Source organism: Pecten maximus, chromosome 6 (assembly GCF_902652985.1).
Source record: "Pecten maximus chromosome 6, xPecMax1.1, whole genome shotgun sequence".
NCBI classification, from domain to species: domain Eukaryota; kingdom Metazoa; phylum Mollusca; class Bivalvia; order Pectinida; family Pectinidae; genus Pecten; species Pecten maximus.
Window position 1 is genome coordinate 23784956 of NC_047020.1, and position 16191 is coordinate 23801146.

General features: G+C 34.9%; 1 protein-coding gene across 2 annotated transcripts; it reads left to right on the forward strand.

The window, feature by feature from the left end:
- The first annotated feature begins 164 nt into the window (after nucleotides 1–164).
- LOC117329295 lies at nucleotides 165–12157 on the forward strand. 2 transcript variants are annotated; one of them, XM_033887175.1, is made up of 10 exons: nucleotides 165–232; nucleotides 2342–2433; nucleotides 5172–5319; nucleotides 5789–5989; nucleotides 6167–6551; nucleotides 6929–7101; nucleotides 7424–7627; nucleotides 8732–9053; nucleotides 10048–10357; nucleotides 11275–12157. In XM_033887175.1, exons 2-10 carry the CDS (start codon nucleotides 2345–2347, stop codon nucleotides 11336–11338), a joined length of 1896 nt encoding a protein of 631 aa, XP_033743066.1. In that variant the 5' UTR covers nucleotides 165–232; nucleotides 2342–2344; the 3' UTR covers nucleotides 11339–12157. The 2 variants fall into 2 exon arrangements, with proteins under 2 accessions (XP_033743066.1, XP_033743067.1); XM_033887176.1 differs by lacking the exon at nucleotides 165–232 and adding an exon at nucleotides 1249–1269.
- Nucleotides 12158–16191: the final 4034 nt, after the last annotated feature.

Here is a 16191-nt window from a genome sequence, read left to right on the forward strand (position 1 = left end):
TACAGAAAGAATAATTTTTGATACAACGCAATAAAATATTAATAAATACTTCAATGTCCTGCATTTCGCTGAGAAACACAGTTTACATGACAAAGCATAAATTTATTTTTAATATTGATGATGCTGAATGACTTTTCCAACCGGAAGTGACAGGTGGCGCCCAAGTCATTTTTGACAGGTGCGCCATTTATAAACAAACAGATCTGTCGATGCCTGTCATCCCTAATCAGAGGTAGGTCAACGTGTGGTCTAGATCTTTATTCAATGCTTTCGTTGATTGCATTCTTTTTGACATTTTCCTATCTTTTTACGCAATTTCATTTGGGATAGAACAGATTTCTTCACGGTACAGCTGGAGTAGACGGGTAGAAACAGAGAAATTCCGACGTAACGATTTACCCTAACATCAACTAGCAATAACAGGCCATTTTTTTTTAATTATAGGAAACATTTCATGTTATACATTGTTGGAAAGGTCTTTACAAATAGAGTTAAATGGTGAAAAAATGAAGACTCTACCTTCAAAATTGACAGAGTTATGGCACTTTGAAATGTAGGGAAAACCACTGGATTCTGCCATCAAAGGGTACTTTCCCATTTCTTCAAAAAATAAGGCAACTATCTTCAGGAAGATGTGTTTATTGTTATATTTCAAGTCAATATAATTGTAACAAGAAATATCTTTAAAAAAGATAAACGGCATAGTTTTAATGCTGGTGGTTATCATGTAAAACTGATGGTGAAATAAATTTACGTACTAAAGTGTTTTAGCACGAATAACTAAATCATATCAGTTTGAATCATTTTTGGTAATAATAAGACTGCATTTGAATCAGGAATATAATTTATAATATTAATAATTTATAATTATGAAAATGGAAATATATTTGATTATTGAATTGATTTCTTTGTGAAAAAAATGAGTCAAGTGCAATCTGAATCTACATTTAAATTAAAGAACATACTTTTATACTATTACCATCCATTAAAACTAGTGATCACCACTCAAATTGACGACTTTTTCGTGTAAAAACGCTTGATTAATAGGCCTACCGTACGTTTTTATATTCCATAAGTAGTGAACTACGACTACTAGATTAGAGTTATCCCCCTTCGAAAATCATGGCGAATTACATTTCAGTGTGGAATACTCATCTTCTTTGACCCTGCGCACGGTTGCGCTTCATTCTAAAGTTTTGACAGTTATGTTTTCTGAAAGAAAGGTGCCCTAGGTTTCATAATATCACTGTCAAGGGGGTGTCACAAAGGGTAAGTAAGGAAATATTAACGATTTTATCGGTACCTCGTCTCTCCGCTCAAGTTTCTGTTGCCAAACTATTTTCTTTTCTGGTTTACCACATGTTTAGATATTGCTTTGCATTCCTTTTAGTCAAAACACACAATTGATTTCGATTCACACGTGTCTTTATATATATTTTAAGCCTCTTTTGCTGTCACATGGCTACCAAAATGGCAGCGATGACTCCATTTTTACGCTGTGGGAGGCTATGAATAAAGGCGTTTTTTGCTGAAGAAAACATCGATAAACGTAATAATCATATATATGAAAGACAAGTAGAACATACTTCATTGTGATTACTGTTTAGTGAAAATAGAAAGAACAGACAATTATAGCTGGTAAACATGGAATTCAACATTGACCTATTTAACACGGGGCAGAATGGGAAAGTGCCATAACTTGCTTATGCCTGTCATTGCTACATCAAAATATACAACCCGAAAACAAACCTTAACCACCATAACTCACGCATTAATCGAAGCAAATAGATATCACAGTGTGCAAAGAGACAACTTTGTACAAACATTTTTACAGCGGCAGGTGCAAAGAAGACCTAGCGGCTTCAGTTAATATAGGGGAGATAACCCTTACAGGCTGTAGAAATCTGGTTGGGGGGGGGGGGGGGGGGGGTTGTTGTTTCTTGCAGGTTAAGCTGACACTTGCAGGTTAAGCTGACACAGTTAAACTTGACGTTTACTATATGCCATGTCTGTATATTTGCTGTGTATGTACTTTGTGTACCTGTGTCTCCCTGACCTCTGTTGTCAGTTGATGTGTGCCATCATGTATTCAGCTAGAATTTACTCTGAATTATAAAACTGGTAGGCATAGACACTCATGAAACAGTTAATAGCATGCATGTGAATTTTCACTTCATTGCATATAAAAAAATCCCAATTTGGTCAATTGGATTTTCCAAAATACTGAGGAAAACACTGCTTCATTTCTGTACTGTATATTTTGTGAGAGATAGACAAACTACATGCCATTGTTATTGAAGTTAGTTTAAAAAAAAATTAAGTCTATTTTCTTTTGTTGTAGAAAATGCCTACTGGTGATTTAACGAATAACCTCAGAAAGTTACAGAAGGAAGTCAAGCTTATCAAGTATAATGAAGACCTTGACCTTGCCAAGTAAGAATCTTTAGAAAATTTTCTGTAACAAATGTTATGTTCTATATGATATTGATTGAAAATAATATGTTGATAGTTGTAAACAATGCATACTAAAATCTTCAAATATTTTTTTCAATATCTAGGATTCATTGAAAAATAATTTTGACCCATAATGACTATATGTAGATCATGTAGTACATTGTTCTTCTGAAGTGCAGTGCATGAATCTGTGTTTGGTATTTTACAATAGAAGTGTGCAGTGTGCTTGCAGCTTTACATTGTAATTTATACGTTGTATGTGAAATTGAAGTTGATGTAAAAAAAAAATGATGTTGATATGAATTGAGCAAATTAGTATATATGTTGTGATTTTAAATGAATATTCTATCTTGCATGAAATGTTTGTGTGTACATTCATGTTTGGTTTGGAGCTTTTTTAGATTATTTCGTGGGTAAAAATTTCATGGTTAGCCATATGATATAACATTGATGCATGCATCCTTGTATTTATAGTTGTGGTCTATGGCAATCACGAAAACAATAACAGTTTGTACACAACAAACATAGAATTTTCTACAGTACTACGATAATATGCAAGAGGGAAAAATAAGGATTTTCACTTGTACAGTATATACATGACGATGTTTATATTGATGTTGTTATATTTTTAAATAATAAAAACGTTGTTGCTTGAGATTTGTGTGTAATTGACATAATTCTATGTCCATTTTTGCTTTTGAGATTTTAATTACCTGGTATATGTTTTAGCCAAATTTTAACTTTTAAATGCACAGATTGTTCAGACTTTCAATTCAAAAAGTATAAATGAATATTTCAAAGATAAATGATGACCTGATCTCCATAGAACTAGTTTTGACACTTGTATCAAATATTGATTTGGGTGAATAGACAACACATTTGTAAGTATGAATGGTTCACTGCAGGGCAATTTGTTGAATATATACAATGTATATATGTGCTGCCCCTCATCTCTTGTGCGTTAAGAATAAAACTGGGTAGACAGAAAACGGGTACCATCAATGTTTATTTCAAACATCAACCGTAACACCGTAAGAACTGCAATGATACAAGCAAAACAGTTCTTACAAATATAGTACATAATAAAGTGATAACCCTACTTGTACATTAATAATATATCATATAAAACTGTTCTATGAACCTACAATTATATACATTGATTAGTGTATCATTTTTGTAGCATATCATCTTATTCCAACTTGCTCTTTATAATGATGTACATAATGTAATACATTATGTTATTTAATATATAATTTACAAAAAACCTAGTGTGTAATATGTAACCAATCAACATGGACTATTGTTGTCGATATAAGTTCATACATCAAGATCATCATGAAAATATCGACATACAATTATTAGAATTATTTTAAAATGTAAAAGGTCTCTGCATCATTCTTTCCTTAACCGAATTATTGGTCGATACAGTTAATACTGCCTAAATACATGAAATACTGTCGAATAACCTGACAATAACACTAAACTGTAGTTACTTAATTATACAGACATACTTCAATGAAATTCATGAATAGCATATTAGCATATGCATTTAAACAGAATTTACTGTATAAACTTACGCTGTAGGGACACCCAGCTGGGCATTCATGCTCTCACGACACACGTAACATAAGACTGGATATATTATATTCTCAACGAGATTCACTGCAAGAACACAAAAACTTACTATCAGTTACGTACAGAACGATAAAACCATATTCTCTATAACCTGACAGTACTAGATTTGTACCATACAGAACGATGGAACCATATTCTGCACGAAATAACAATACTGGATTTATACCATACAAATCACATTGTTGCTATATATTGTACCGGGTGTCTGACACAGGTGTAAATATGATTTCAATCACGAAAAACTTATGAACAACATTTCACAATAAAAATGACTAACTAGCACGTAAAATGATATTTATGGTATTCTGATGACACGATTGACGTTAATCAATGTAATTTTATAAACACACCTCATGAACAATTGAATTGGCAAGAGCTTGGTAATAATTAACATGAAAGTATAACTCGTCAATCATAGGACATTGAACTTATCCGATTATCTGACACTTTCTAAACAAACAAACTTCATTTATCAACTTTTTTCATCTAAATCTCGTATATACAATATCCAGGATATATAGGATTATCTTTCAAATTCAATGATAATTATAAATGTGTGGTATTTAACACCAGAAACTTACAAAAGACTTAAAATTCGTGTCGTCTGCTAAAGAACACAACGCTGTGAAAAATTCTACGCAAAAAGTGGTGACGTCACCAAAGTCACCAAAGGGAGGTAATGACTTTAGCGCCGACCAGTGATTCAAAGATGCGCACCACTAAGATTCAATATAATAATCAGAACGCTGTTCCGGCACAATATAATTTCAGTTGAGGGTCCATAACAAAATTAACGACAGGTAAATTTGGTATGCTAAATTATGTGCTTAAGTATCTTCTTAGAGTTAACAAAAAGCAAATACATTTTAATTAACAGTTGGCAACAGTAATAGATTTAAAGTTAAGCTACATTTGAGCTTGATTTACTGTGTAAGGAGGCTGAAATCAATTTTAGTATTTGGATTGGAACAGGTTATTGATAATTTCTATTATATTTTACAACTTGATAAACAGTTAAGGGCATACCTGTATGAACAATATCATAATGAAAATAAAATTCCTGTAAATGTATCTATTTTCAGTATGTCCTTGGGGAAGCCCACTGCCTTCTTGCCTCTCTACCACTATGCCTTCACAAGTTACAGCCATGCACTGGCAGAGCTTATCTCAGCATCAGATGCAGAGCTCTATGGCAAGACAGATTTCCGATTTATTGAAGCTATGTACAAGGTTAAAAGATTCATTATTAATTTACATTTTATTTGCAGATTGAAAAAAATTGAATAACACATCCTATTGTGTTTTGCTTGATGATTTTATGAATGAGTCTCACCTGGTCTGAAAGACTGATAAAGTTAGTGACTAATAGATCCCAAATTAGGGAAATATTTGTAATACTAATGTACAACATTTTGCAATGATTGCTAAAATATGCCATTGAATGAAATAGAGAAATTCAGCAGTTTAAAATTTCTGATTCAGGATTTATATAATAAAATCAGTATAAACTGCTAATATCAGGTTGGTAGCTAGTAATATTTGTATTAATTGATATCATTTATCAATCTTGACCGTTTTTACAGCAAGAGATGCTTTCTCTGTGGTCTATGTCTTTGTGACAAGTGCTGATCCCACCTCTAGCCAGCATCTGTGATTCACTTTATTTCATATACACAAACTTCTGTGTTCTGTTTTACAGATACTGCGAGATTTGTTCAGCTACAAGCCCCTCATCACAAAAGAACAATTCTTTAATGCTGGGTTTGCAGAAAGGAAGATAATTATGTGTTCTGAAGTGTTACACATGGTCCGTGAAAAGAGTCGTGTATTGAACCCGCCAAAGAAATCAGCTACAGGGGGTGCTGCTGTCAGTGGACTGGTACAACTTGGTACTGCAAAGGTACTTTGATCAGAGAGTAACCTTAACAAATGCCAATATCAATGTATAATAGAAAAAGTTTATTTACATATTTAAATTTAGGATCATGTATTTCAAAAGTACTTTGTAAAAATAAAGAAATTTTTCACGTTGTATCTATTTTTTTACAAAAAGTTTTCATTATCTGATTAATATTAGGTAAATCGACCAAAGTCAGTCGAGCCATTGTCTAATGAAGCATCAACATCAACCTGTGTGACAGCAAAGAGGCCAAAGACAGCGACGCATACAAAACAAGTAAGAGTTGCTTCCCCTTGTGAAGTGACATCTGCACCACAGGTGGTGAATGAACTTTTACAACCTCACAAGCCTCAAGGTCACCCTATACGTCACATGACTAGTCATGTTGCAGATTATAGGCAGCACCCACCACTTCCTACAGAGGTAGCTTCACCACCTCATCTCACCAAAGAGAGGCTGATGACAAAAGTACCAATACAAGCATCATCAGAAGTACACTTCATGCCTGTCACATCCAGTGTGACCAGAAACAGATCTTCACTTGTAAAGACAGTTTCCACAGGTACAGTTATACCAGGTGATAGGTAGGGAGCAAGGAATATCCTTTGTGTTTATCATAGGTGTAATATTATTAAAAACTCTGGGGTATGTAGACAGATATATCCCAACTGAGGAGTAATTTTGGAAATTTATTACAAGCCTTTGTAGTTTACAAAAGAGCAAACAGGTTTTCAGACCATTTTGAGACTTGCTGGAAAGTCAGGAGAAAATAATTTACCAGATCTACGGTATTTCTGTGAGGAAAATGAAAAATTTGTGGTTGTTATGGGTATGTGTTTAGTGTACGCTTTTCATTTTGTATTTTTGTATTAGAATTTCATTATTGTGATAATCATGAAAAATGAAAAAGCAAACTATATCTTTCTTGTTCTTTTATAGAGCGTCCAGAGGAAGAGGAGGATGAAGAAGAAAGTGAAGAGGATGAAATAGAGACTGTCAATGCTGTTACTCGAGGGGAATCTTTTTTAGAACCACAATTTGGGACAAACAGCCCTGCAAGTCAGCCATATGTACAGAGTGAAGAGTCCCTACAATACAATAGGACGATACAGGTTAGGGGCCCCTATATAGTAGGGCAATATCAAAGGTGTTTTGGCTGTTAGAAAATTATCGATGTGGATGGGAGGTATTTTTCAAGATACTCCTCCACCATCACATTTTAATACAAGTGCCCCCCACTCCTCCCACACAGATAATTAGGGAATAAAGTCTTAAGGGATTATACAGGTGAATGGTGATCTGATGAATAACAAAATTAAAGTTTGGTTGTTTATTCAAATAACAAAGCAGCCTATTGTAGTTTTACATAATCAATTGCTTTTGCAGATACATGTATATCTTGATACATTCAGTGCATTATTCTAAAACATCCAGGCTGTTGTGGATCGTATGAACAGTTTAGACACAGTGGTAAAGAACATCGCTGGACTTGTTGAGTCCCAGGTTTCAGTCAGCTCAGATGATAAGGTTAACGCTACACTGACAACTATTCAGCAGCAGCTCGAGACCCTCATGGCTCGTATGGTACTTGTGGAGAACAGGGTAGCCTTGGTAGAGGCTAGGCTTAGTGGTAGTCAAGTAAGTATTCATCAAATCTATGTTTGAATCTTCATTGATAATAAATGGGTCTTCAACATTTATCTATTTACATTTTAGACTGTTTTACATAGTTTCACTCGTGTTTTTCTACATGTCTAGTACTATTTGCATATTTTAGGTCACCTGAAAGAAAGTCTCAAGTGACATATTGTTATGGCCTTTCGCCCTGTCAATAAATAAGAGGCACAGGGTCATGATATTGGGCAAGTAGCATGATGGGGTGAAGGACTACAAAGTTTGTTTAAATTAATGATCTTGACTTACATTTGAGCTCACAGGGATCAAATGTGTTAAAACAACTTCTTTTCATTAGCCACAAGGTCATGATATTGATCCAGTAGCATGCTGGAATAAAGGTTCAGGGGATCCAAAAATTTGAAAAGAAAAGGGCGGGGGGGGGAGGGGGGGAGTCCAGAAATTTAGTGGTAATGCGAGCGCCATAGGCGCGAGCCAAATTTTTTTTGGTGGGTTTGGGGCCAAATTTTGGATTGCTTATAGTAGATTTTGCAATCTTTCGGAGATGAGATTTTCGATAAGGGGGGTGTTAGTTCAAATGAGTGAAGTAGACCTACTTTCAAGGTCACAGGGTCAAATATACTGAATTTTTGAACGACTTCTTCTCAATAACCAAGAGGCCCATTGTCATTAAATTGGGACAGTGGCATGCTTTGATAACAGATTGAAAACAATTTTCAATTCAGTCCTAGTGTTAAATTCTGAATTGGCAAACAAAAAACATAGCTATCAGTATGCATTTCAGAACTCAGATGACTGTTCAGGTCCATGGGCCTCTTGTTCTGATGTAGTGAGAGCAGCTTGTTTTTCATAGTTTAATCAAAGAAAGTCCTTAAAAATGTACGATAGGCATCCATTCGTAAAAAAAATGTTTTGTCAATAATTACTTAAGATGGGTTTATTCTATCTGTATTGAAATTAAAGATAAGGAAACAGATTTCTTTTTATGACCCTTTTAGAAACATCAATCAAAAATAAACTTTCCAAGATCATCAGTGTAAAGTGTTAATGATATGAAATGATATTTAAATGCATAAGTGAAAAAATGTTTTAATGAATTTGTTACAGGCTGTAGCTAGTGAGCCTAGTAAAGGGTTGAAGGATATTGGACATGGGAAACCTGAGGCATCTCGTGGTGCAGCACAGACTTGGGGTTCTGGTGAAATGTACCGAATCACCACACATAACCAAAATGGATCAGAATCTCACCAAAATGTTCCCAAAGCACCAAATGTCCTGTCAAGTTTAGGTGCTGGAGATGGCCTGGATAAACAGAGTTCCGACGTAGTGGAAATCCACAGTGGACGGTCCATCTCGGCTTCAGTTACACCAAAGGAAGCACAACCTGCAGACCACCAGATGCAACTCCTGACAGCAAATCACTCTAATGGTAGGTCTCAGCAATAACCCTACCCTACCTACTGTTATCAGAATTAGCCAAAGTGATTATATGAGTACATGGGTTTGTTTTGCCCTCTCCATTTGGGGGGGGGGGGGTTGTCTTACATGTATAGTACCCCGGTATTACCATTTCCAGCATCATGTTTTAAATCTATGTCATATCTTGAGAACTTCTCATCAGATTTGGTTCATATTTACACCCTAGTATCAAAACTCATCAAGTTCTACATCAGATCATGTTTTGGTCGTCATTGGTCAAAGATAAAAGGGTCAAAAGGTCAACATTTACACCTTCTCCTTGTGAGGCATTATTCCATTTAGGTGCAGATTTTTGACAGATTTAGTTCACACATATATTTACACCATACATGTAGTGTTATAACATCAAGTTCTATACCTGATCATATTTTGATATTCGGTAGTTTAGGTTAAAGGGTCAGAGGTCACATTTGACCCCTTCTGAATGGGACACATGTGTCCAGTCTACACCTGATAATATTCTGGTGGTCGTTGGTCAAAATTTAAAGGTCAAAGGTCACATTTAATCCCTGTCTCTTTCCAAATCAATGTCATGCCTTGAAAACCCTTCAACAAACTTGGTTCATATCAACACCATAGTATACATATGACATCATCAAGTTCTATACCTGATCATCATATTCAAGTTTACACCATATTATCATATTATCATAACATCATATAAGTCCTTTGCATATGAGTAGGGACATTTACTAGTATGTCTTACAGACTTTTTCTAGGTTTACAATTGTTGTGAAATAAATAATTAATTTGATTTTCAACTTAATATTTTGTAATATTATGTTTATTATGACATTTTTAGCTAGACAGCACTTTATTGATTATCCCAGCCCATACAACTGTTGCTTTGACTGATTTACCTTTTCCTACCCTTGAAGACAGTTTAAAACATTATAATATTGACATATTGAGACTAATATTCATATGTTTTATATCTTTATCAGGAAGCAGTGTATTTAGTGACCTCTTGGGCTATCCTCGACCAAACCTGACCTCTAGTGACATCAACGACTCGGCAGCAGTGGGTCTGTCACCGATACGGAAACCAACAGATTTATCAGTCAACCATAGTGTAACACTACCACCCTTTGATTTGACCAATGACGACACATTTGCAGCTGTGACACAGGATGAGAAGCGATTATCGAGCACGCCTACCAAACACCCTGTTATGCTGGAGAGCCTTGGAGACTCCCTGTCTTTCCATTTTGGAGACACCACATCACAAGAAAGAATGCTGAGGATCAAAGCGATGTATGTATGAAGGATATTGATGATAAAAATGTACTGAACATTTGAATGCTATTGTATATTTCAGCAATGTACTCGATCAATATCTGTATGTGCTCAAAAGATCTTATTTTATCCCTTCACTTAGCATATAATAGTAACTGTTTTGTTTATGCGTCTCCTACTTGAGTACACTTGTAGCACAAAGCTTGTGTACAGCTCAGAAACTATAAGACTTATTTCATATTTACATCATAGTATTATAACAGTATCATCACATTGTGATACATGTATAATTAGTCACCCACTTGGAACTGGGGGAGGGGGGCTATTGTTTTGTATTGTGTCCATTTGTCTTTCCATCCTCCTCATGCTGTCTTTTCCGGGCTCTATCTTCTACAATGCTTCAGTTCACCTGCATGAGGTGCTATGTCATTTATCAAAAGTAGGTCACTGAGACCTACATTTTGACCTTGGATCTACATCGTAACAAAAGTTTGTCCGGGCTCTATCTCCTACACTACCTTTACTGGAACTCGTACTTAGGGTATGGATTCACCTTTTCACGAATTTGTCATCTGTGTATTTTCCGCATGTAATTTCACATCCTGTTGGCAACTGTAATTTGCTGCATTGTCTTGTTATGTATATATATTTTTTTTTTGACATGTATATTTGTGATGAATATCATTGACACAAACTTCCAGGTATTAACTTCTAGATTGTACTGGTGTTTGAAAGTAAAATACCTTCTTCCAAAGTTATCAATGAATTAAATTTGTCTAGACCTCTTTTAGAAAGGAGATTTATGTACCAGTAACGTAGCATACATCCTAATGTATATATATTGTACATCTGGATACCATATAGATTTCTATGATCAGTCAATATTCCAAACAAGCTGATACAGAACTCTTAATCATTTGTGATTCTCATTACAGGATCAAGGAAACGGAGCACATGCTTATAAAGCCTACCTCAACTCTGACAGGCGAGAATTCCTGACTCCCCAGTTCTCCTAATGCCAACCCATGTAGAAGTGCCATTCCAGATGATTGTTGTCATCCTTCTTATCATCATGATCACCATCATGTCATCATCATCCTCGCAGACATCGTCATCTATTGTATACATTCCGTCCAGGTTTACAGAGAGTTTGAAAATTGATACAGACACCATTTTGTATATCAATAGCTATAAGTGGAGAATGAAACTCCAGACTTACAGAGTTACTTTATGTACTACATATATAAATGAGATCCAGATAGCCGGGTAAATGGCTGTCATGTCATATCAGTCTTTACTTTTGTTTAGTTACACCAGTAAACCATGTGGTTCATGCAGCTAATTTTTGACGAGGCCAACAGAAATTTTTCTATATGATTGCAAGTGATATTTTTTTCAATTCTGCGTCAAAATATGATATAATAATATGCTTAAAAAATGATGTGTATTTTTGTTACCAAATTTAGTCTTATAGTGTATTTCCAAAATATAATTATGCTACGGTTCTTACATTTAAATGCTTTAGTCAAAACTTCACATAGTATAGAGTCAAGTCCAAGATAATTTATAATATTATCATTGGGTGTAGACTTAAGACTCTTTGATATTCTGGAGTTCAAACTTGTGTCCAAGACTGTGGTATGTTTTAATGGCATTCAGTTACAGAATATCAATGGGTGGTTTGGTTGTAGAAGTAGGGTATTAGGTATATTATTAATTATATTACACTTGTTTAAGGTATGTTGTTACACGTAGTTATGCTGTACTACTTTATAACACTGTTTGTTTAATTTTAATAAACATAAAGTAAAAACAAGATCATTTGTCTCAGCTTTCATATTATGAATGAAGTTTTTTTCCAAGTATCTCTGTAGAGATGTGATCCTGGGACGTCTAGCGAACACTCTACCAGATCAGGTAAAAACATTTCTCTCCCAAAAACAACAGTTAAAAACTTTCTCTCCAAAAACAACAGTTAAAAAAACTTTCTCTCCAAAAACAAATACAATGTATACAGATTTGTATGGCGACCCCTGAAAAATTAAAGGTACATGAAAGTGTATGCTGCTTCATGGACGACATCAACCATGCAAATCGAAGGTGTATCCAGGTTTAGTTCCATTCTTAAAATGAGAACTAATATGATGACAATAGAACCACTAGGCAAATCAACAAGTATTGAACACGACTGGCTTCATATCACACAAGGAAATAGAACATTTCCAAATCAGATCATGGTGTTGATTATAAAACTTTCCCTTTTCTCGTAGTAACAATATTGTGTAAATTTTTTGGTCACTGAGAACAAGTCTTTGGATATCAAATCAACTGGGAAATGCAAACACTGTATTTAGGGAAAGCATTGATATTACTATTTAGAAATAGAAAATTAATAATTGGGGAAATTGAAATCAAGCAGTAGGGTCTGAAGTATCTTTGATTTCAAGATCTACAGGGAATATCTGTTGGACATGTATGGTTAAGTTTTTGTTATTTAAAGATAAAACTTCGTCAATATACCTTTAGGTGAAACTGAAGGACTTTGCATGGTTTCTAATACCTGTTCTGATAAACTCTGAACTCTGATGATTATATAATCAGCCTTGTATGGAAACAAAACCAAGTCAGCTAACAGAGGATCACAGTTCCTTCCATGGAATAGTCTGTTTGAAAATCAGGTCACAAAACTCAACAAAGGTGTTACATTGGCCTTGGTCATACTGTATATTTTGATAAAATATGCTCCAGCTCCAGAACACAGGGACTTGGTACATGACCCACAGTCCACATCTATTTAAAATTGTATACCTTTTTCATTTGTGTTACTATAATGTATGCTTTATATGTATAATGGACCTTGTGTTGTTAATTCATGCCAAGTCCCTATGCTCCAGCATAGTTCAAAACTTTGTAGTCTACAATTTGGTCTTTTTTTAGGGGGAAAAAATCCACAATTTGGTCTTTTTGGGGGAAAAAAGCTCTCTTCACAAGAGATAGAAGGCAGCCCCAAATAATCGGCCAATAACTAGATTGTTCACCACATTGACATATTCAAGAAAAATACTTCATGCCGGATTTTTTTCACACTAAACCTGGAGAATGTCATGCATGATATACCCACGTGATATACCCAGGTACCTACTCTCTTCATTGGCACCAATATAACAATATCACTTTTTCCTTTGTACCTCTGGAAGAGATCAAACACAGCTTTGCTAATTACTAGACCAATGTGAATTAACTGGTATCTCTAACCTATAACTGACCGAGGATGCAACAATTACCCTTGGACATTGCTCCCTAGTGGTGTCATGGTAAAGAGTTGGTGTATCTAGTAGGATACAACAATTACCCTTGACATTGCTCCCTAGTGGTGTCATGGTAAAGAGTTGGTGTATCTAGTAGGATACAACAATTACCCTTTGACATTGCTCCCTAGTGGTGTCATGGTAAAGAGTTGATGTATCTAGTAGTATTCTGATTGTTTCCAGTTTGAAGTGTGATTAGAAGTTGAAATGGAGTGCTATGTACTTGGCTGTCCTTGTGTTGTCTACTTGGTGTGGATGTCATACAATAACAATACTACCTAGTACAACACCCTCCACCTATCACAGCCCTCTGCCATATTGTGCCACCCTATACAACTCTATATAAAAGTCTGCAGAATCTGCTCACTTTACCTCTGATGAGTTACAACTAAGTAACGAAACCAGTCAGGTATTATATTAAGTGGACGACATGGTTCCCTACACTATACAGACAGCATGTTAGTGTCTTTTTCCCAGTAAGTTTGTATTGGTGTCTCTAACCTAGCTAGTCTCTAACTATACATCTAGTGATCTACAACAATGTACTTTTATTGTCTTAAGGTAGAGCTTACCAGCTTAGTCACTTTTTCAAGTTTCGAAACATTAATTAAAATTTTGAAGTTTATTCTTCCAAGTAGTAGTGTGCACATGTAGCTTCTTTAATTAGAAGAAATACATTTTTTTTTAATAGGAAAATATTTGGAGAATTCTCATATGGTTGCCCAGGTGATTCAACTCCTCAAATCCAAAGTGAATGTTGGTGAAAAATCAGAATATTTAGAGAAATCTCATGGTTGCCCATGTGATCCAACCCCTTCTGAAATCCAAAGGTAATTTGGGAGGAAATATCAGAATACAACATGTATTTGGAGAAATCTCATGGTTGCCACTCCTCAAATCCAAAGTGAATTTGGGTGAAATATCAGAATATTTGGAGAAATCTCATATGGCTGCCCAGGTGATCCAACTCCTCAAATCCAAAATGAATTTGGGTGAAATATCAGAATAATCGGAGAAATATCATGGCTGCCCAGGTGATTTAGTCTCTTCTGAAATCCAAAGGTAATTTGGGAGGAAATGTCAGAATTTTTTGAGAAATCACCTACATTGTATGGTTGTCAGGTGATCCCATCCCTTCTAAAATCTGAAGGACTACCTTAAAAGAGATGCTACAACAAAAAAATTGTGGATCCGATCATGATGTCCAAGCTGAGAGAGTATTCTATAGATTTTATTAATTTGTCATCTTGTTGCATATTCATGGAACTTGGTACAATGGGATTGTACCTTACCTGGTATATACAGTCGGTCTTAATGAGTATATTTATGATTGATTGTGGCAGTTATATCAAATATTATATATCCATCAAAATTTGATAGTATTGTTGTATGTTGTTGTGTTAATGCAAGTCCATCCAGAATAATTTTTGAATAGTGCACAGATAGCAGCTTTCTGAGTGGACAATTATTGAATTATTAATGAGTTATTTCTATTTGTTTGCTCCAGTATTACTCTGGTTCATTTGGTGTGAACTTTATAAAAGAACTTCAAGAACCAGGATCCTAAATGTTAGTTCAGTTGGAGCAGTTCAGTAGGAGCATTCTTAAAAAAAATTGCTGGATTTCTGTAAGATATCCTTATATAGATGAGCTTGACATATACTAGTCAGGGGAGCCAAATGTATTAAAAATTCCAAGCAACATCTGAAAGATCAAAGAAGTTGAGACAAAGTGATGACACATGGGTATATTGTTATGCAAGACTGTTGTGCAGATCTTTTGATGCATTGTTTTTGTAGGTCAGAGTTCAACATTGAGTTTTAACAATTAAGGGTTAGAGGGTAATTACCCTGTGATTATAATGAATGACAAGTAAATTTCAGAAGAATCTTTATTTTTTTTGTATTTGGCTAATGGTCATCTGGGATTTTGCTATATGAAATGTTTATTGAAATTACCTTGACCTTATTTCAAGGTCACAGGGGTCAAATACATATGTTAGCTTTAAACAACATTATTAGTTTAGTAATCTAAGCTACCTGATATGTTCTGTATAGGTCAAAGGGTCCTTTTAGATGGCTTATTGTCAAAAGTGATTCATGATTAATATTTCAAAAGACTGTTGCATGTAAGGGCGTTGGTACAATGGATGTGCTGCTTAAGTGTTTCTTAAATCATCAAGGTCAAGAGTCCTTGGTGCATATATGAATTAACTGACTCGATATTCAAGATCACAATTAAGAGTCAGATCTGTTTAACTCTTCAAACAAGTTATTCTGATTAACCAAAAGGCATACAGTTATAATATTCAGCTATCTACAGTACGATCCGAAATATAAGAAGTCGGACACCAAATTCAGATTCTTTGATTAACAGAATGACCTATAATCATGATTTACACACGAAATATATAGTAATAGCTTCTACGGATGAAGTCTAGCAGAGTTTGCGCTAAGAAATAACCTTAACCCATAATCAAGGTTATGGGGACAAATTTAACAGGATGTCCAATGGGCCTGCATCACTTATAGATGTGTTAAAATA

Bases quoted from the DNA above. Each gene is read 5' to 3' on its own strand.
- LOC117329295 (XM_033887175.1), top strand. From the start codon at position 2,345: ATGCCTACTGGTGATTTAACGAATAACCTCAGAAAGTTACAGAAGGAA. The intron at 7,102-7,423 runs GTTAGGGGCCCC...TAAAACATCCAG, and splicing joins AATACAATAGGACGATACAG to GCTGTTGTGGATCGTATGAA. The intron at 9,054-10,047 runs GTAGGTCTCAGC...TATCTTTATCAG, and splicing joins GACAGCAAATCACTCTAATG to GAAGCAGTGTATTTAGTGAC.